The sequence below is a fragment of the Amblyomma mixtum genome, chromosome 3 (genome assembly GCF_055824585.1).
Source record: "Amblyomma mixtum isolate Tamu chromosome 3, ASM5582458v1, whole genome shotgun sequence".
Taxonomy (NCBI): Eukaryota; Metazoa; Arthropoda; class Arachnida; order Ixodida; family Ixodidae; genus Amblyomma; species Amblyomma mixtum.
In genome coordinates, this window is record NC_143014.1 from 130,466,644 (window position 1) to 130,489,191 (window position 22,548).

The 22,548-nt window shown below is 42.9% G+C and overlaps 1 protein-coding gene across 1 annotated transcript in view; it reads left to right on the forward strand.

Annotated features, from left to right (window-relative positions):
* Nbr (exonuclease mut-7 homolog) overlaps positions 1–19,392 on the forward strand; it is a 39,200-nt gene extending 19,808 nt beyond the window's left edge. Inside the window, exons 12-15 of the mRNA XM_089581151.1 lie at positions 371–507; positions 584–684; positions 5,804–5,969; positions 8,603–19,392. Of these exons, the coding sequence (XP_089437277.1) occupies positions 371–507; positions 584–684; positions 5,804–5,969; positions 8,603–8,796 (598 nt within the window). The 3' untranslated portion in view covers positions 8,797–19,392. The remainder of the gene's footprint in view (positions 1–370; positions 508–583; positions 685–5,803; positions 5,970–8,602) is intronic.
* Positions 19,393–22,548: the final 3,156 nt, after the last annotated feature.

A 22,548-nucleotide genomic window follows, 5' to 3' on the forward strand; every position in this document is an offset into this window, starting at 1 on the left:
CTCGTAAATAAAAGGAGAGCATTTCACTGTTGACAACATTTTTATAGTAACTACTCCAGCAGAACTGTCCTTGAAAAGTGTTCTCTTGTTAGCATTGGGCAGTTAAGAATTTGGGCTGTAGGTTAACGCTGCTGTAAGATGTTTGCTTTTTGACAGCAGTTGAAACTAACCTTGCAGCTGCTGTGAGAAAAGCCAGCAAACTTGTTTATATGCATTGGAGTTAAAATCGGCATGACAGCCTGTAGTGTTCCAACGTATATGCCATACAAGAAGGCAGAGTTAATTCTACAAAAGGAGCTAATAGGAGTTAGGCCAAAGCTTCTTTTTTGGCAGAGTGCTGTTGCCAGCATGCTCATTTTGCACTTTATAGGTTGGCCTTGGTACAGCTGGCAGTATGGGATCGAGTATTCATGCTTGACGTGCCACGACTCGTGGTAGAATTGGCAGACTCGGATTGGGACAGTTTGTACTCTGATGTTCTGTCGACGCACAACATTCTGAAGTTAGGTAAGCATGATCGAAATGTTCATCAGCTTGGCATACTTTGGTTGCTAGATCCTCATATTTGACCTTCCATCTCTAGGTTATGGCATTGCTGAAGACCTCCGGCTGTTGGCAGAGACAGTCAAGCGACCAGGTGCTAAAGTTAACAGTGTCGTTGACTTGCGTACCTTCACTGAGAAGGTAAGGATGTACAGAACATGGATGATGTTAAGCTTGGCAATGTGCGGCAGTCTTTGGGGTTAATTGAAGATGGTGAGCTTTCAGAGAAAGCAGGAGGATGTTCGATTGGTGGTATAAAAAACTAGAAAGGGAAGTTGCAGAATGTTTTATGCAGGGTGGTTCATTGCCCTTTCTGCTCTTCTTAGTGTATGTTGGGTTCGGAAGACACAAGGAGATAGTGGTAATAAGTGGCCGGCTAAATTTGCCAAGTGTTTTTTTTAACCCTTTCAGACCCAAATTAAAGCTGTTTAATATAAAAAAATTACGTTCAAAGGTTAGCTTGTGTAGGTGGAGGATAATTCGAAAAAGATAACAGTCGAGGTTCCATCTGTTCTTTGTTCAGTGGGAATTAGTGAGTGCAAAATACTTAGCCGGCTGATTTGTTTGAAAATTTTATTTATTATCAACTGGTTTGAAATCATGCTTGTCTTTGCTAAGTAGAGGTATAGGCCACTGATCTCGGAGTACGTGAGAATGAAATGATGCGCAGCTTGAACTTTTTTTTTTTTTTCATTGTGTGCTGGTCAGTGCGCTGATTCTTGAGTTGATAGAAGAGAAGCAGTGGTCTTTTTGAGAGGTGGCTTGTAAGAGGTAGGCTGACCATGCTCCCAGTTTCGAAATTTCCAGCCTCACTAGCTCGCAGCATATATATTTTTGCACTAACTACATATTTGAAATGCGAAATTTTCAAAGGTTGAGTTGAGACAAACTTTTTTATGTATTCTTATGGTAGAAGTGCTCCTTGTGATGGGGATTTGTGTTCCTGAATTCTGCCATGTTCAACAGCAGCATGCTGTGTCCACAAAATGGAATTTCCTGCTGCGATTACTTTTTAAGCTGCACAGCACAAACTGTTGTGAGAGTTTGTTGCCTTTTTGAAGTTTAAAAGCTGGGTAACTGTAGGCTTTCGGAGTAGTGGCAATACCACCCTGTTCTACATTGCTCTGCACTTCAATTTGCTACCATGGGCAATATTTTATACAGGTTTCAATGCTCTCGTGTTAGACTTTGTCTTTGAGTTTATGCGATGAATGTCATTGAATGTAGACATTTTTTTTTGCAGAAAAGAATGTTTTGTTGCGTACAGAGGGCGGAAGAAACTATATTTACACAACACATGTAGTTACAAGTAACTCGTACACAATCGTGCTGCTTATTCTACAATAGGGCCTCTAGGTCCGAGCGATTCCATTTTGAGTCATTCATATTTGCAAAACTCTTTTAAGGATGTGTTGCCAAAAAAATTTAATTTGAAGGAATGACATGAGCCTGCTTCTAACCCTCCGCATGATTAGGGGAAAACGAAAATTGTTTTTTCTTCTGCATAGTGCTAGGAAGGAAACGGTGTCATCTAATGGTGGCACCAAAGCGTACGCAGTTTTTATATCCCCTTCAGATGAAAGGTCGCTAACATATCTTGATGAATTGGTAACTGTTAGAACTACTGTAAAAACAGTGGGACTTGTTTGCTCAATTCGACTGGTAGCCTCTACATTTGGTGATTCCACTTAGAATCACTGGGCCCCGGATTTTTAAAGGGGATGCAGCTTTCAGTGAATTTTTTTTTTCTTGATAGATTTACATGAAATTTTTTAAGCATATGAGAATTTTTTCCCTGAATCTTATGAAAAATAGAAATTCAGATTCTTTTCGGAACAACTCATAGACATTTTGTACCTCTAGAAAGCAGCATGAGCTCGCAAGGCAACTCCTAGAAAAACTGTCGCATGTGCCACGAACTGCCCAATTTGTGAAAATCAGTATTTTTTTCCTCCAGTAGACCACAAGAACATTAGCTCTACTTCCCTGCACATTAGTACAGATGCTGTACCAGAGCACCGGTGTCTTTTGTCCACAAGCTGCGCAGTAGCGGTTCACCCAGTGCACCAGTGCCGTTAATGGTGGCCACCTTAGTGGTGCCACCTTTCATGAACAGTGCAAACTGCTCTATGTAGAGTCTATAATTAACATATAGTCTCCCTTAAAGGGACAGTGAGGAGAGCTCTATTGATATTTTTTTTATAGCAAAATCCGATAGTTCGGCATTTCATGGCTTTGTTGCCACTTGGCCGGCAGCGAAAGATGCATTTATTTCTAAGAAATTTGGATTCGAATTTGAAGAAGTTTTTCCCGCCGCTCTGATTCAAACCAGGGATTCTCTTATGACGACACAGGACTAAGTGACGTGAAACATGACGTGCCCATGACGTAACGCAGACTCAGTGATTTCGGCGGGCCAGCAGAGTGGCCTAGCAGCAGCCGAAAAGAAAGCTACCTCCGGCCGCACTTTCAAGGCATCTATCGGCTATTGCGGCCGTCGCTACCGTCGCTTCGTTTACGTTTGCACCGGCGTTTTGCCAGCGTTACGATGGATCCCATTCTCGAAGTCGTCAACGAAGTTCTCGCAAATAGACACCTTTAGCATACCTTGTACCTTGTTACCGTTAGCGGAATACCAGGAGCCCGCCTACCGCGGTGAGCAGGCGCTGATTGGTCCCGATACTGCAGGCGCTCGCGTAGCTGCCGGGTTCGTGGCGCCATCTGGCGACGTCAAGGAGATTTGCGCATGCATTGGCTGCGCCTCAGTGATTCATGGTTTCTCGGTTCCTGGTGTTGCTAGAACCATTCGTTCTAGCAACACTGTTTTGTCCTATGATCTCATCACGCTTGTACTTGCGAGTTTGGCCTGTGGCGGCGATACCTGTATTTTGGTTCTTGCTCTTTTCTACGTTACAAGAGCTTTGTTGTCAGTATGAGTGGCGTTTTTGTAATCAGGAGCTGGTATTCTGTCGATACAAGCCAACTTCAATTTCTCCTCAGTGTCCCTTTAAAGGGATTGCCATAGCAATGCTGTGCAGGGGAGTGGGATTAAAAGAATGGAGGGAGAGTAGGCAGTTTCGGTGCAGAGGAGGGAAGGTGAAGAGAAGGAGCAAGACTGGGCACGCAGCTACCTGATCAATGCAAGCGCGAGGCGGTGCAGTCTCTTAGGATAGGTGGAAAGGGCAGAAACTGGGTGCAAAGATGGGTGAACAGGGGGAAGGGGGCTCTCTCTGTTAGCGGCAGCAGGAAGAGGTCCATACTTGATTGTTGCATGTGATTGCTAATCTGGAAGGCTTCAGTAACTTGCTGTGTTGGTTCTCGTTATTGAGTGATGGATGACGCAACCAGGGCTCAAATAGTGAATCAGGTGCATTGCAGGGTCACCGACACTCCAAATCCAAAAAACCACGGTCATGCACAAAACCGCATCTTCACTCGCGGAATCTTCAAGACTCTGAGCTGGTGCTGTGCTCTGGTGCACGCTCATCCCAAAAGAAGTTGCGCAGCATGTCCGGTGTCAACGCTTAGCCGTTGTTCTGCACTTCCATCACATAGCAGAGCAGCTCTTCTTCCAGTTCAGGAAACTTGGACGGCTTGGCTCGGAAAATGCGGTTTTTGCAGCTTGTGTTCCTCAATGCATTCTTTGTTGCACCATAGTCTGATGCACTTCTCTGCCACTTCGAATTTCCTGCTCGTCGCACGCTTGCCATGTTTGGGAGCATACTCCCAGCCGTGTAGCTATTAAGGTGCTTGCCCATCGTGCTGAATGTCAGTGCACGTTAAAGATCCCCAGGTTGTCGAAATTATTCGAGACCTCCACTGCGGCTTCTCTTTCTCTATTTGTTGTTTACTCCCACCTTCCTCTATTCCCTTACGGTGCAGTTCAGGTGCCCACTGAGATATGTGGGACAGATACTGCGCCATTTCCTTTTCTCAAAAACCAAAAAAAAAAACCTAACTCTAGTTAGTTTGGCTTTTTTGCTAAGCACCAGAGCACGCAAAGGTGGCAGGTCAGATGCCAGCTAGGGTGGCTTCCTTGCATTACTGCGGTGCCACATAAAAAAAATCAGACACCAGGACGAAAGCTATCACAGTTTTCACCACCTCCGCTGCATAACAGTTGACGTGAACAGAGGATGGCTGCTGGAAAGCTGCAGCAGTTGATCATGTCGCTGGTTCCGGGGCACTATCTACGGTTGCAAGAGGTACAAATGGGTGCTAATCGCCTGGCTACGAGCTTTTTTGCTGCTGTATCATCTTCAGTGACACTGTTGGAAAATTCGACATAAAGCGTGAACCGTAGCGCGAACGCTTGCTTGTGTTGTGAAGCAAAGCCTGCTGTCTGCCATCCGAGCGAGCATAGCTTGGCACTCATCAGTTAAATATATCCGTTTTATGGCAAACTGCGTATGAAGCAAGAAATTCATGTGTTTGTTGAAAATAATTAGGAACAGTTCGATATAGCCAGTAATTCTTAATATATGTGTTCTTTATTATGAGGTTTGACTGTAATGACAAAAACTTTCCAACAGTAAAGTGTTGCAGCATGTGCTTAGGTGTTCGGCCATGCCCACTGCGCTCTTTGAAGGGTGAAATAATTCACTGAGGCATTTTTCTCATTGCGCACGAGTTTAAAATGTTGGATGTACTGTTATGCCTTGTCAGCATTTTCTGTGCTTTTAAATAGAAAGGAGTAGGAAAGTTAGTTGGCAGAATTTGTTGTTGGTTAGCCTCAGCATGCCCAGAAATTGGTGCTTTTCAGTTTTACCAGCGGATATTTATCAGTGTTTCCCAGCTAAAGTTTAAAAGTACACGGCCTACTTATGAGTTTGCAGCACAGTCTTTCATCTTGTTGTGACAATACCTTCTTGTCATGTGAGGTAAGTGTGACTGACAGAATCTTTGTTAGTGATGGGTACATGTGGGAGTTGTGACATCGCTGCTAGTCTTTCACTTTCCATACTTCTCTGGCTCACAAAATTTGTTCTTGATGAGATAAACTAGACCATGGGGTGAGGCACTTCAAGCCAACATCAAAGGCTTATTTATTATTAGCAGATATTCATAAGCCTTGGTTGGCTGATCAAGTTATCTGGCATTTTGAAACAATTCACTGTGTATTCTGGTTTTATGCCCCTCCTGTTGGCTTGCTTTGTGGTCGTAGTAGCTGGAGAGCTGCGAAATGTCTTCTCATTGTGTGAGCTGATTTGATAGTTCATGGGCAGTGAAGCAGAGATGTAACCCCTTCATATTGTTCTAGTTACAACGGGACTATCCAAGACTAATAAAACCTGTGTGTGAGAAGCGGAACTACAAAGGATTGGCTGAGCTGACCTTCTTGTTGTTGGGCCAGCCATTAAACAAGAGTGAACAGTGTTCTGATTGGGAGAAAAGACCACTGCGACCATCGCAGACAGTGTATGCAGGTGAGCAGTATTTGCAGTATCCTTTCATTTTAATGCCTGCTTTTGTCCACTAGTACCAGCATATGTAATGCATGGTGTTGAGTGACCAACATAAAATTTGATAAAATGTGTTATGAATGTGAGAGCCAGTGTAATGAAAGTTAAATGAAAAGGATTTTCAAGGAGTAATGGGAAGGGTGTGCATTTTTGGTGCTCAAAGCTGTGTCTGACTGTTACACCATAGTTTTAAAGCACAAGCAGTTTTCCTGATAACTATGGAAGGTTTTTGAAACCAGCCTTTGCACATCTGTTGCTAATTCATTGAATATCTGAATACTCCAGCTTTGTGCACGTAGTGCCTTCTCCGCACTTTATTGGCACTTATTCGCACTTTATTGGCAATGTTTTATGAAGATGAGAACCAATGTAATGAAAGTTACATGAAAAGGAATTTCAGGGAGTACCGTATTTACTCGCATAATAGGCGCACTTTTTTTTCCAGAAAATCCGGCTCAAAGTTCGGGGTGCGCCTATTACACGGGGTAAAATTTCCGGGAATTTTTCGACTAGCAAAATTGAACATACCGCATAAACGCACTCGTGTACGGGCCGCACCCCATTTTCCCGAAGGAAATATTTTTAAAAAATCCGTGTAGGGGCCGCACCGAAACTTTCCACGACCCACGCGGGAATAGCCTTTGAAATGCACGCGCCGAGGCCTCCGCGATTAGCTCTGGCTGCGCGCAACAGGCGCTTAGATCGCGGAGGCCATACACGCGCACAGGAGCTTCCAGACGTCGCCCAAGGAAGGCGCCCGAGGCCAAGCTTATCATCATCATCAATGTTTTTCTCCGCTGCGAGCTTTCGCTATCTATATCGCCATCAGCATCACCAGCTCCACTTTTTTTTTTTTTTGTCAAGCACGGAGGAAGCGAGGAAGATGTTATCTAGCGCATCGTGGTTTGTGGCTTTGCTGCCGAGCGTTGCTGTTTTAGCTCGACGTGCAAGCACCTTAATAGCTACACGGCTGGGAGTTTGCTCTCGAACACGGCAAGCATGCGGCAGGTCGGAAATTCGACGTGGCCGAGAAGTGCGGCAGTTGCGACTGTGGCGTGCCTAAATTTTCGTACGCGACTCCAGGCGCCGAGGTTTTCGTGGACCGAAGTCTGGAACGTTTCCAGCTGGAGATAAAGCTTTCCAAACAGACGTTTAAAGGGAGCATCCCTGAAAACTGTGTGGCTGTTCTACGCGATGTCGCTGTACGTGCTGTGGGTCCGCAGCAGCTGCGACGGCAGCAGCACTAGTAGTCAGTTCAGCAAAAACTTTGTTAAAATAAAGACTGGGGGGCGGCGAGGCGTCGGCTTGCAATCGTGTAAATACAGTATTGGTCACAGTGCCAATTTTGGGGTGCGCCTATTATGCGCGGAAATAAAAAAATCAGATTTTTCGCGACCAAACTAGGGGTGCGCCTATTATGCGAGTAAATACGGTAATGAGAAGGCTGTGCTTATGCTCAAAGCAATGTCTCACCGTCAATCAGTTTATGAAAGTGGGTCTGACATAGTTGTTGAATCTGAAGCGGACTTCGATGAGGGCCAGAGTGATGATGGCAACGTGCTAGGTACAGCTTGTGCATTATGAAACCATGCTTGTGCTAATATGGGATATCTAGGTCCTTGATATGTTTCGGTATCTGTTTAAATCAATAGTTAACCTCATTACGGCACACCTCGTAAGCCGTGGCAAAGCTACTTGCAAAGCGGAGTACGCTATATCCATGCTATAAATCCACTGACCTGGTAAAACATGATACTCGAGGTATTCCAGGAAGGTCTTAGCCTTTCTGCTGCAAAACTTTGAGCATCGCAAGCTAAGGAGTGATGGCACTTGCTTATCAATAGACATGGGAAGCAAACATTCGGTGACGACAGTAATGTGGCAACGCAACGAGACTGGTTTAGATCTGCGACTGCATCGATGCCAGGCAGCAATGTGGCAACGGTGGCTATGGCGCATGGAGGAAGACGAAAGTTTGTTACGCCCAGCCTAAACTGCGGAGCCTCCTTGTCGTGGAGAAGCAGTCACTTGACTACGATAGGCGATAGCTATGGTGATAGGCACTTCTGTGCAGCTTGGACCGTGACCATTAGGATATCCAGTGCCTGTGAACAGGGTGGTAGTTGGGCTGATGCAGATATGCTGGCAGCTCTGGCGACGGGAGAGGAGAGTTCTTTCTATTCGGGCGTGTGAGGAGTTGCATTTGCATCCATCGCGCGCTGCACCATATTGGTATCAATGTGTCGCTGCAATCTATGCAGTAGGAGCACTGGGGAAGCTTCCTTGCAATGCATGGCATAATTCATGGCTGCTTTGCAAGAGACCTCTTCAGGCTCGCACACAGTGATAGGTACATGCTAACAGATACGTTTGTGATAAGCCACTGTGTCTTAAGTGAGCGCCAAATGCATGAAGTGTACGGAAGCTGAAATGGCGATTCCGTGCGACTATGTAGAAGCTACAATAGCATGTCAGAAGCTACATCATCAGAAGCTACAATAGTATGTCAGTGTGGATCTGGTGCACTGAACTTTGCTAGTGTACTTATTTCTGATGAGAGCTATGTTTGTGACTTTTGTATTATGATCTTCAAACAGCACTGGACGCATACTGTTTGCTGCAAATCTACGAAGTGCTCGTCGAAAGGGGCAGCGAGGAGAGTATTGACATGAGAAAGCTTTTTGAAGAGGAAGGCATGGATGGGACTCAGTCACGTAGAGACCGGGCTCCTAAGTGCAACAAACCTCCGGTATTCAGGCGATATGGCCGAAGGTATAGGGCACTCATGTAGTAGTGTTTTGCTGTAACTTTCAACCACCTGGATGTGAGAACTTTGCATTGTACTGTCAACTCATTTTTCTCATCGTTAAGGGGGGACACTGGTCTTTGAGACCAAAAATTGACCAAAAAATCGATTTTCAAAAAATGACATTTGTGGAATCTGCAGCTATTATTTTCCAACCGTACCAATTTTTTCCCTTAAGAAACCAGCATTTTGACCATAATATTAAATTCAGATCATCGTGTGGGCTGAATTTATGCAGGAGCAGACAATTTAATGGCATGAAAATTTTGGACATCTGGCTGTCTTAGTATGTCGATATCTCAACATCTAGGACAGACAGAGATGTCGTATTGCTTGCTAAGGGAAGCTGAAGGCACAGTGTGTGCAATAATCGAAGCAGATTTGTTCAATCGCACTTCAAAAATTTATAATTTTGCAAAGTTTATCGATGCATTACATTCACACCTTGAACGTTGATATTCCAAGTGCTGTAAAATTACTAATGAGGGTAATAAGTAAAAATGGTTTTGATTATTGCACTCTTTAATCGCCATACTATGTAGCCATGGATTAAAAATGATTTTTTATTGAGCAGTTTTTTTGCACCGAGGTACTAATGAATGGCTAATTAAAATTAATTATCTTGGGAACCGACTAATTTATGTGAAAGGTAATTTCATTGCTGAAATCAGTATAAAAAACTGAGCAAGGTGGTACAGTTTCATTAGGATTGGACTAAAAGTAAGGAAAATAGGCCTAAGACCAGTGTCCCCCCTTAAGAGCATTTATTTTGTATTAAATTTGCCATGGCTGGCCAGGAGTCTACTTGAGCTGCAGTCTGACCATTCAAGAACAAAGAAAAGAAAAATAAAGGCAATGTTCATTGTCACTATGTTTTTTTTTTTTACTTACCTGTAGTTTCCCTCATTAATAATTGTGATGGAGAATATCTAGTGTGCACTGTGTGCATGGAAATTCGCAGTAGCCTATAGTTGGCTGCAGTGGAGCTCTCTGATTGTCTTGTGTTCATACTGGTTTCTTGTGAGTGCAACTGTACCGACCGCTTCTTTTCTTACTGAATATTTAGCTCTGACTATAGTGGTTGGTCACGTTTACAAATTGCATTGGCTCGTGCCATGATTGAATGGCTAGGCTTTTTCACACTTGCTAATAGAACAAAGTGCCACTGATGAGTACAAATAGGAATGTGTATACACGGGTTTCCATGCTGAATCTCAAGTCTCAAAGTTAGTCTGCAGAATGTGTTACAGTATCAAACTGCACCACCATGATGCATCTTGGCTTGCCTGGAATTTTATTCGTCTGAAGGCATGTGCTCATCTGTGTTCTCAAAAATGAGTTTTGCTTTGGAAATGTTTGCTTTCTTATTACCAGATCACCTCTTGGGAAGAGCAACACAGATGTCAGTATCATACAATAAAACTTGGCATTCATTAGATGAGCAGGGAGTGTTAGGGCTCTGTGTAGTATCAGCAGTTACAATGGCAATATTGTCTGACAGACCGCTCACGTAATTCGAACAGTTTGGTTGTTTCATAGCCTCCAAGATTCACACTAGCCATGGCTCAACATGTAAGGGCTATTTGTTGTGCACTTTATCCATCCTTTAGTGGGGCAATTCCCTTTTTATCTTTAAAAGGCTTGCTGCTTGCTCTGCATTGGCAATGGTAAGGTGCCCAAATGCAAGATCTCCCTGGGCTACTTGCACAGTGCGTCTTGGCTGGCATACCCAAAGCAACCAAAAGTGTGCTTGCCACTATTATACTGCTATTGGAACAGTGTTGAGCACAGGTGGTGCCTCAGCAAAGAATAACTCTTGAAGCATTTCAGACAAAGGCATTGAAACTGCACAGGGTGAATAGTTGTTTCATTCATTAATGTCTTCATGCTTTGCGGATGTGTGTGCCATCACTGCTTATGCTACATTACTCTTTCGACTTTGTTCTTGGGCTGTTCACACCAGGCATCAATTCTCTATGCATATCCAGTATAGAAAAGCGGCTCTGTGTGGCCTATTTCTTGGTGAAAAAATGTGTGGCAAGTTTTCAGCTACATCCTCCTGGGATTTCGTAATTGCTTAGTAGTGTTTGCTTGTTGTGGCTGTAGCAGTTTCTGCAAGGATGGTGCACAGCAGACCATGCCTAATGCCACACCCTGTGGTGCTGGATGACTGCTACTAATTTGTTACTACACCAATGCCTGAACGTTTGCTTCACCATATGGACTGTGCTATCAGCATATTACTGCAGTTATGCTCAGCAAATGAAAAGTAGTTTGAAAGATTTGTTTTAGGGACAGGCTGCACAAAAAAGTCCTAACCATGCTTTGTGAAATCTTTTATAAAACCTCGTTAATTCAAATGGCCCGCAAAATCTGCCAGACACCATTCGCATCATAGTAAATTTATTTCGTTGGAAACTGGCACTGAGCGCACAAAGACAACAGCAGAGGATAAAGGTATGGTGGTATTGAGAGCACGAGGAGGAAAGCAGATGAGGGCGGCACAACGATGGTTGATAAAAGAGGTACCGCGGAGGATGAGGGCACTGCAGGAGCAGTGCTGTCTGCAGAGGTGGCAGATGCAAAGTGCTCGAGGAGTGCGATGCAGTGGCAGTGAGCTTCCTCTCAAATGGTGTCGCGGATCAAGAGGTTCCACCCCATAAACTTTAAACAGAAGAACCACGTAGACAGAAAGGAGGGAATTGTCTGCTCTGGAACGGGGAAAAATTGGGTCTAAATAAGTGAGACCGAATCTGTGCGGCTCGACTTCTTCTTGGCTACAGTATCCAATTGTCGTCACGCCTACAGATCTAACGTTGCACGCACATCAGAGGTTCGTACTCAACACTGCGCCATGCAGTTCATGCTTTCATAATGCTATTTGAGCGATAGCTTCTGTTTGTCACACCTCGACACGGCCCTCCACACCGCGAGCCGTTCCTAATTAATGAGTGCTCGGTACCATAGTCTCACATGGGCGTTGCCCAGTATTGCACAGGCAGTTCAAATTATCCAATTTTCTTAATTAGCAAGGGCCAAATTCACGAGGTCTTGCTGCTGAGTCTAGCCGTACATTATTTACATGGGTTGATCTATTGCACATTCCACTAGGGGAAAAAAATGGGTGAGCATCTTTTGGAGAGAGCGAATTTTTTTTCTTTCCTTTGCAAACCAAGTGGAATATTTAGCTTTTAAGTCTCTGCTTGATTTTACTTCTGTAGCCACTCTTTGCACTTGCCGTACAAGCTAAATTTTCACTGTTTATGCACTCCTGCACGCCAACAAGCTTGAGCATTATCTTTTAAAGGTGCAGTGAAGAGGAATCTGAACTCTTATTTTTACCGCTGGAACTCAATCTACACGTTCCGAGCAGTCTTGGAAACTAATTATTGACCTGTACGGCCATTTCCCCAATTTAAATGCGATTAAACGTCCTGGCTTCTGCTTTTTTTTTTTTTAATTCTTTGCAGATGGTGGAAGGAGTCGACCAACCTTTCAACCAGTCCCGTGGCGGCTTTCCGCTCTGCTTTTGGCAGAGTGATACATAGTGGTCGGCAAAAGCAAAGAGTCCACACGTATTTTTATTTTCGTGGGCCTAATTTGCAGCTATGTAGTTTCTGACTAGATCTATTTATTCACGGAAGCCTAAAAAACAAAAGTGAAAGCAAAGCCGCCACGCTACTGCCTGAAAGGCACTCCATGCGTTGGTTGAATCCTCCCACCGGCTGTGGAGAATTTTAAAAAAAAGGCGGGAGCCAGATGTTAATCCGATTTAAATTAGAGAAATCGGCCGCACAGGACAATAATTCAAAATTTCAAAGAATGCTCGGAACGTGTAGATTGAGTTACCGCGGAAAAAAAAGACGACTTCAGATTCCTCTTCAGTGCACCTTTAATACAACTACTGAATGTTTGCATTGCTGGTTCTGTTATCTTACAAATTTGTACTGTTGATAGCCATGCCATTGTGCAGTTCTGTACTGGGCGACCTTTCTCTGCTGGTTGCCGTTTGCTGCATCATGCATAGATGTAAATAATTTTGCCAGTCTGCTTCAGCAGATTATGCTTTTGATTGTAATCACATTTTGTTGTATTGGGGGTGAGCACCTTGCGGTTTTGCCAACCAGGTGGAATATGTAGCATTAAGTGTGAGTTTGATTTTCACTTCCACCATGGTCCAGTCTTTTGCTATTATAAAGCTATCCAGAAATCTGTGACACTATATGAAACTTGGGACATACATTCTTTTCTTATGCATTTTTATCCATCAACTTTATGTACCAAACTACTGTTTCTTTGTTTCCATTTTGGCGGTGTAACGCCTATTGTGTGTGTAGTAAGCAGTATTTGTGAGGGCATGGCAGTAATCTACAGTCCTTGTTTTCATTCATTTGCAAGAAGGCACAGCAGTCAGACTGCTTTCCAAACTTTATAGGCTTGTGCTTAAGTACAAACTAATTCGTTATATATAAATGAAGCTTTTCCCTGCTTGCTTAGTGGGCAGAGCAAAAAATTTTTCTTGCCCACTTTTCAGTCTTTGACCATCGCTCTAGCTTGTACATAAGCATGGAAAACATTGATGCTTTGAACTGCTGCTGTACCACCGATGTTTGCATTAATTTCACATTTAAAGGCTGCATTCTGTCAGTGTGTTAATTGCTGAAGTCAGTTTGGCATGCCATGTATGTAGCACAGCAAAAAGCACATGGCAGTGTAATGCTCGAAGTTAAATCCACTCCAAGCATGTTGCTACAAGGTGAGAGCAAACATCCAATGGTATTACCTCGCAACAGAAAGCAGTAGCATAGAGCACAGACTCTGCTCTGCTGAGTGCTATTTGCAGCCCAACACAAGGGGCGACATTTCAAAGCAGTGGTGATGCTTGGTGTTACACACTATATCTAGGGCTACGGAATTTGCAGCTTTTTAGCGGAAGTTTGCATCCTGCTGCTGTACTGCATAAGGTGTAATTCAGTGACAGTACAATGCGGAAGTTCGTGATCAAGCCCAGTAGCTGACCAGCAGGTTGGGCACTGTACAAAATTTGGCCATTGCTTTCGCTGAACTGCAAAATGGACACAAATTTTGGCACCTGAAAAACATGCCGTTTATGTCTTGACCTGCTACTAGTATGTTTGCTAACTTGTAGCATTCTCCTCTTAGATAAAAGTAAGATGTGTATAGTTGCGAAACAACAAACGTGAAAGCCATTTGTTATGCCAAGAACTTTATTCTTCATGTTGTTGTATGTTTCTAGAAAGCTGCCAAATTTATTAGCTTACGTGTAGCATACTGGACTCATAGGCTTATTTTGAAACACCAAATGTTTTCATTGTAATTTTCTCTGTTCTGTGGCATTCTTTTGGGGGCATCTTTATTTGCTACAAGGCCCACAGTTTCCTGAGTTATTGAGTAATGGCATATAGCTCATTATGCAGCAATAGTGCCTTTTTATTGCTACAAACCTTGGTAGCAACAACGTTCAGTGACGGTTGAGCCTGCCCAACTGGCAGTAGTGTAACAAGCAGGGGTGGTAGTTTGCTGATTGTTCATGCAGTGTGCATGGATACATGAGCAGTGATGGGAAGCTACACATTCAGCCGATAAGCATACACATTCGAAAAGTTGAGGGGTGCATTTCGTAGATAAACTCGAGGTGTGAAACCAAAAACAAGCACTACTGGCCATTTTTTCCATAGCTTTCTCTTCTGTGTGTAGAAGCTGACTAGCAATTTTGAGAGTGACAGCCACTTCTCTGCATCCCTGTCTTGAAAATGTAGAGATAATTTGTTCAAATTTCAGCCAGGAAGACATGCATGTTGTCACGTATGCATACGTGTGCAACAGTGACTTTTACATTAATAGTTTTATAAGAGACACTTCCTGCAGGAAACTGTGTTGGCATCATAGTGTATCGTAGGTGAAAACTTCTGCTTCCTTTGCCTGCTGACCAATCAAAATTGTTATTTTGATAGTGTGGCCTGTTTGAGGTGCGGTACAGCTGGGTGTGATAATGGGCTTTGGAATGTCCTGGAAAACGTGAGGCAAAGAGCTGGCCTGAGAGCCTTTATTTATTCCTGCACCTTTTATGTATTAGTTGTTGCACAGCATGTAGTATTTGTGGTACTGGCATAGCACATTGCCATTGCTTCAATATGAAACAAGTAGTAGTATTGCAAGGTGTGCGTTTGGGACAGTCATCAATGCATACAAAGGAACAGAGTGAAAGTGGTGGCAAAGTGCACCTTGATGTTGTAAAAAAAAAAAAGTGGTCATTCTGAGAGCTCAGAGTTTGCTGTTTAAACTAATATGTTACTGTTGTGCACTATCTATCATGCAAGAAGGTATATCTATTAGCTATGGCTGGGTGATACCACTTGCAGTATTTTTAAACTCTTGCCAGTTGTAGATGATGCTAATCGTTAGCTCAATTGTCAAGGTATGAGGTATTTTTTGCAAGTTACTTGATTAGGCCAATTCAGAACACCGTTGTTTTCTCTCCAACATCTAAGATCCATGACTAAGCAATTTGCTGATTTTTTTTTTCCATTAGGCACCTCGTGGCATTAGGAGGGCTGTGTGAGTGTCTGATGGGGAACAAGTTCCAAAAAAAGTGTCATGTACAATAAAACCACTTTCTGCCTTGGGCTTATTTAAAAAATCAGCTTTGTTTGCAAACAGTCAAATGCCTTTGATTTCATATACGAAAGGTTTATAATGCAGGTGCAAGGAAACATATGAAAGTACAAAACAAGCGCAGACAAAGTTATGTGGAATTTGCCTGCACTATTCTACTGTTCACAGGTCGTTGTGTGTTCAGTGGCACCTGTAGATTTGTAGGTATGCTTGCATTCACTAAATACAGGGTTGGAAGCAAAGTGCAGTGGTGATCAGTGCCAATTCCGTAGCATGTGAACCCAGTCGAAGTGTTGGCTCAGCCTTTGAGGTGCAGTACTTGTCCTGAAGTCTGTAACAGCACAATTTCGTGAGCACTGTGTACAAGACAGCCAATTTTGCTGTAAGGAACCAGTGCCTCAGCATTGTGAGCTCCAACTTATACCTTTCGTGTACTATCTGGGTCAAAAGTCTGCAAGATGGCAAGTTTCACCTTCACATATGTGGCCTGGAACCACTAGCTATTCACATAGCTGCATTGTTTGGTTGCAGCTTGCATGTCCTCCGGACTTTTGCCCTAGTAGTATTTATAGGTGGCATGATGGCTGTATAGGACCCCTGGTCATTATCCTCAAAGGCCCTCAGTGCTGCAAGGCTCACAGGTGGGATGGCGGCATTGGAACAAATTTAAATTTTGCTCTGTATAAAATTACCTCATTCCAGCTTTCAGTCCTTGTAGCACCCTTATTGTTTGGGGCAACTGCTTGAAGTGTACAGTTCTTTGGCGAAGAGCTGCAGTATGTTTTTCGTTTGCATAATATTGGGGTGCACACAGGGTCCTTTCATATGTGCATATATCTGTCATGATACTTTTTGTATAATATATTTAAAAAAACTGAAGGTAGAGCTACCTGAGGTGTTGTCGTGTTGGCATCAGTATCATTGAAGTTCTCTAGTTTTGAAGCTAGGTGTTTGGCTCTACCCCTGTCACACTGTGAGTAGGCATTCTAAACTTACTGCAAGTTTTAATAAGAAGTGAATAAACTGACCTTGCACAGCACGATGTTCAAACTTCAGCAGCTGATTGGCAGATTTACTGTAGTAGTTATGTACATCCACCGTCAAAAGTTTGTGGTATGCACAGGGAGACTATGTTGTATAAATTAAATTTCTTTGTATCGGAAGTGTATTGCATTAGATTTAGTGCTGCACTGTGTAGTTAGCAGAGTCAGTCAGGCTCCATATTCAAGGATGCGTGGAAAGGCGGTGATGAAATAAAATTTTTTCACCAGTACGGCCTTCCATAAACTTTTGACTGTGGTTACATGCTCTGACGTGCTAATTTTAGATTGCGATGTACTCAGTAAAGTTCTTTCTTATAAGTGCTCCAAGGTCACTACAATGCTGCACAAGCTGGAGCACAGCTATTTTGACAGTTGTGAACTTTGTGATATCATTAGCGAGAGGCACCTGCAGTCTTGTCTGTTGCATGTAACTCTGAAAATATGCACAAGTTGTTTGAGCATTTCCTGTACATGTAAAAAGACCACGCTGTTCTGTTTTTGTTGTACTGACTGTGACGCTGCAGTGGCACATTACTCATACTGAATGCATGTGGCCTAGGTATTTTGTAGAGCTGTGCTTTATCATTGCTTTAACAGTACAGTTTATTTTATGCATTTTAAGAGGGGATGTGGGGATCAGATCGCAAAAATCGCGAAAAAAGACTATTTTTGAGAAGTACACTTTTTGGCATCTCCAACACTGTTTCTATGTTGTACTGAAATATTTCACCCAAAAATAAACTTTAAGCGTTCCAAATAAATATATTTGTTGGCATCTGCACATAGACAGTGTGTGCTAGCTTAGAACTTTCAGGCTTGTTTTCTCGAAAGTTTGTTTTGAGCTTAATACGTTGTTCGTGGAAAGCATAGCACAGCAATGGGTGCATGGATTTTTACCCCGTTTTTGTTGGGATCACTGAAGTGTGGTCTGCGTCAAGACAGTCTCAGATTTACCATTTAAGCTCATTTGTTTTTATTACATGGTAATTAGAGCTTGATACATTCTAAACATAAAAGAAGGTGCATATTGTGTCCTTCAAAAAAAAAAGAGCAGAGAAATTAAAAAAAAAATTAAGAGAGTCTTGATTTACACCACACTTAGTAAATATTAAAAGAATTTACAGACTTGTAGCCTGTTTTTTTTTGTCATGCTAGGCTTTCCACAAGCAAGCAACATGGGGACAACATATAAAGAATGATAAAAGGGAACCTACTGAAGCTGTCATTGTGAAACTTTATATCTGATTTTTTGATGCTGTTGTAAGCAAGTCTGCCAAATTTCATTACTCTAAGTCGAAAAATAGAAAAGTTGCCTACGATCCCCTCGTCCCCCCTTAAAATAGTTAATCCGTCCAGAAACCTTTGTTGGTGTGTCTGGATTGCACGTTCTCTGTAGATAAACAGAGTTTGGTCATTGAATGCATGTGTCCGGTTACCTGCCTTAAAAACTTCAAATTGTGTGTAGCCAGAACTGTATGCTAGAACCTATTGGCATTGCACAGTGTGTACCTTTGGCTCAAGTGGCTTGCACTTGCATCTTACAAAAAATTAGCACAGGCTTTCTATGCAACTAGAGTGCATTGACATGGAGGTAATGTTCATTGAGATATTAGCTCCTGAAAACAGCTGTAATTGGTGGCTGATTTTGTAGTTGCAGCTATACCATGGGCTGGAAAATTGCACACACATATGTGTACCTAAGGCTGGTTGCTGCACTATGAGCGTGTAGGTACTACAAGGAATAATAGTTTGGGCTCACCACTTAAATGCTTGCTCAGCCTCCACATGGGGTGCTGTCAGACCTATTGGTGGTCAGGTTGTTGGTTTAGAAACCTTGCATACCTGCTACATTAATGGTGCTAGAATTCCCGTGGTTCAACTGCTTGTACTTGCTATATGTATGCAAGGCATATGTAAACAAATGAGTGCAGCTTTCAGTGTTCCAGCAAATGTATCTTGCGTTAATGTACATTTCCTACATCCCTTTCTTTCTGTTAAGAATGCTTGTGAGAACTCATTTGCACTAATGTTGTAGTAGTGGGGTCCGGGGTGCTGTAATAGTGGTAGCGTTACAGCCTGCTGTTGATTTAGAATGCAAGAGCATTGCACTGTTATTGAGCATGCATGTTGTTTGTACCTAAGTACTGCAGGAGCCATTGCCCCTCCTACACTGCTGTCTTGCACTCGTGATTTTTGAGCATGGCATCGAGGTCATGCATTGTGCAGAAGCATTACTAGTACAGTGAATGGTATGTTCCTGTTTGGGAGTGTGCTGGGGATATATAATGGCCTGCAGTAATGGCCTCACTATGCTCCTTGCTGCTCGACTCACTTTGGTGGCTAGCTAGGCGTCTAGCTGCTGAGTGCAAAAAAAAAAAGTGCAGGATTGAATCTCTGTTGTGGCGGCTGCATTTTGGTGGAGGTGAAATGCGAAAACTCCTTTGTGCTGTGTAATGTCAGTGCATGTTAAAGAGCCCCAAATGGTCTAAATTAACCCAGAGCTCTTCACTACGTTATCTCATAGCCCATGTGCTACTTTGTGATGTTAAACCTCACAGAGCATAACAACTGTACTCTTTACTGCATAATAACTGTGTTCTCCCGTGTGACAGGGGTGGTAATGTTGGCTCTGCTGATAGTGCTTGAACGTCAACCTGCAATTGTTGTCCAAAGATGGTCTTATCGTTAAAATAAGAGAGGCTGTTTGTTCAGAGCTAGATGTTTTAATGAAATGTAGTTTTGATCAGATTCATCAAACTTCATTGCATTCCTTTGTTGTGCTCAGAACTGTCTTGTGGTCCTCAAGAGTGAGTGACCTGCTTGCTGTTCATTGTTGTCTGTGTTTTCCATCAAGACTTAAGTTTTTGTCTCTGTAAAGTGAAATAAACTGTTCCTCTGCTGACCTGCTTTATTGTCTTTTTTCCCAACATCTCCTGCTAGTGTGTAGGCCCAAGTGAAAACATTTAGGGAACATAAGCAGTGCTGGGTTGGCCTTGATACTGATAAATGCACACTGGCTCTTTGTTTTGAAACTGCATCATGTGAAAGTGTGAAGAGTAAATTGCCTTCCCAGTATTATTTTTACAGCTCTGTCGTATGAGTGTACATGCATGGCCTACTCTTACGAGCTGTCGCATGCCCATTATTTGCCACCAGAGAAAGCTTAGCCAGAATTCTCTATGCAGGTGTTCTGGTCCATTCATTTTTTTTTTTTACTTTGATTACACAAATGCCATGCTTTCACTAATGCTGCAGTTCTCTCTTGCAGAGGTTTTTTTGAGTTTTGTTCACTGTAATTGGTTGTGTGCCAGTAGTCTGCTGCAAGTGTTAAGAGGGGCATGTGAGCTGCAGCTGCCATATGCTAGCTACATGCAGGATAAAGTATGGGAGAAAAACTGGCATCTATCGTACAGTCATCTATCATGCAGACATCAAGGTTTTGCTAAATTTGCAGAGTGGGAGACAACACAAACCTTGAAAGTAGAATGCAGTGACTGCTGTGTCATGGTGCTATATGGACTGGTGAGAGTAATCTTCAGCCTAAAAGAGCCAGAGTTAGGTTTTTGTCTGCAGTGCTTACTGCAAAATGTAGCCTGGACAGTTTTTCACCAGAATGAACTCTGAAAGACTTTCTTATTGTATTTCTACGTTCAGGCGACAGGTGCATTGAGGTGTCTGCCTAACAATGCTGATAGCGAAATGTATCATAGTGCAGTTTTACTAAGTACACATGGGCAATAACTGGTATGTTCTGCATTTCTTTTTGTAATTTAAGTCTACACTACTTGAATGAGGTTTGTCTACCTATTCTGTTGATTGAAAGCCAGTAGATAATTGATTTCAGTGCTTCAGCTTTCAAGCCTATAGTTGGGTTCACTACTGCCATGTGCTACTCCCATGCTTGTCAGCTGTTGCCAGGTCGATCTGGAAATCGCATACCATTGCTTGTTACAAAGTTCTGTAACTGTAAAGATTGTAATAGAAACCTCTGCAATTCCTACTGCATCATCTTCAGTCTGACTACACCCACTGCAGTGCAAAGGCCTCTCCCATGTCTCTCCAATTAACCCTGTCCTTTGCCGGTTGCGGCCACCGTATCTCCGCAAGCTTGTTAATCTCATTCGTCCACCTAACTTTCTGCCACCCCTTGCTACGTTTGCCTTCTCTTGGAATCCACTCCATTACCCTTAGGGACCACCGGTTATCTTGCCTTCGCATTACATGCCCTGCCCAAGCCCATTTCTTCCTCTTGATTCCGACTAAGATGTCATTAACCCGTGTTTGTTCCCTCACCCACTCAGCCCGCTTCTGATTTCTTAACGTTACTCCTATCATTTTTCTTTCCATAGCTCGCTGCGTTGTCCTTAACTAAAGCTGAACCCTCTTTGTTAGCCTCTACGTTTCTGCTCCATAGGTGAGTACCGGCAAGATGCAGCTGTTGTAGACTTTTCTCTTGAGGGATATTGGCTAACTGCCATTCATGATCTGAGAGAACTTGCCATATGCTCTCCACCACATTCTGATTCTTCTAGTTATTTCCCTCACATGATCTGAATCAGCAATCGCTACTTAAGTAGACATATTCTCTTACTACTTCCAGCACCTTGCTACTAATTGTGAACTGCTGTTCCCTTGCTAGATTGTTGAACATTACTTTGGTTTTGTGCATGTTAATTTTTAGCCCCACCGTTCTCTGCTTGTCTAACTCATTGATCATGCTTTGCAGTTCATGTCCTGAATGACTTAGCAAGGCAAAGTCATTAGCGAATCGCGAATTACTTAGGTATTCTTCATTAACTCTTATCCCCATCTGTTCCCAGTTCAGCCTCGGTATACCTCCTGTAAACAGGCGGTGAATAGCATTGGCGAGATCGTGTCATCCTGCCTGACACCTTTCCTTATTGGAATATTATTGCTGACTTTATGGAGGACTATGGTAGCTGTGCAGTCGTTATAAATATCTTCCAATATTTTCACATAACTCTCTTCTACACCCTAATTCCGCAATGCCTGCATGACAGCTGAGGTTTCCACTGAGTCAAATGCTTTCTCGTAATCAATGAAGGCTATATATAGGGGATGGTTATATTCTGCGCATTTCTCTATCACCTGATTGATAGCATGAATATGGTCTATTGTCGAGTATCCTTTACGAAAGCCTCCCTGACCATTTGGTTGATTGAAGTCTAAGATTGTCCTGACTCTCTTAGCGATTACCTTATTAAATACCTTGTAAGTAATGGACAGTTAACTGATTGATCGGTAATTCCTTCTGTAAGTCCTTGACGTCTCCTTTCTTGTGAATTAAGATAATGTTAGCGTTCTTCCAAGCTCCTGGTACACTCAAGGTCACAAGGCATTGCGTATACAGGGTGGCTAGTTTATCCAGCACAATCTCTCCTCCGTCCTTTAACAAATCCGCTGGTACCTGATCCTCACCAGCTGCTTTTCTCCTTTCCATTGCTCCTAAGGCTTTCTTTACTTCATCCTTCGTTACTGGAGGGATGTCCCATTGCTGTGCTCGACTCCCTCTCTCAGTAACGTTCTGATTACATTCGCTACTGTATAGATTTGTGTAAAACTCTTCGGCTACTTTGACTATCTTATCCATATTGCTAATGACATTGCCCTCTTTGTCTCTTATCGCATACATCTGGTTTTTACCTGTACGTAATTTTCTCTTCACTGCTTTTAGGCTGTCTTCGTTCTTCAGAGCTTGCTCGATTTTCTTGATGTTAAACTTCCTTATGTTGGCTACCTTGTGCTTATTTATTAACTTCGATAGCTCTGTCTGTGGAGTTAGATGTGTTCATGCTTTGGCATTTCTTAATCAGGTCTTTAGTCTCCCAAGATAGCTTGCTGGTATCCCGTCGGACCATCCTACCACCTGTCTGTGAAGTTAGATGTCCTTATGCTTTGGCATTTTTTAATCAGGTCTTTAGTCTCCTGAGATAGCTTGCCGGTATCCTGTCGAGCCATCCTACCACCTACTTCTGCGGCACACTCCGTAACGATAGCTGTGAGATTATCATTAATTGTTTCAACATTACAGTAGTCT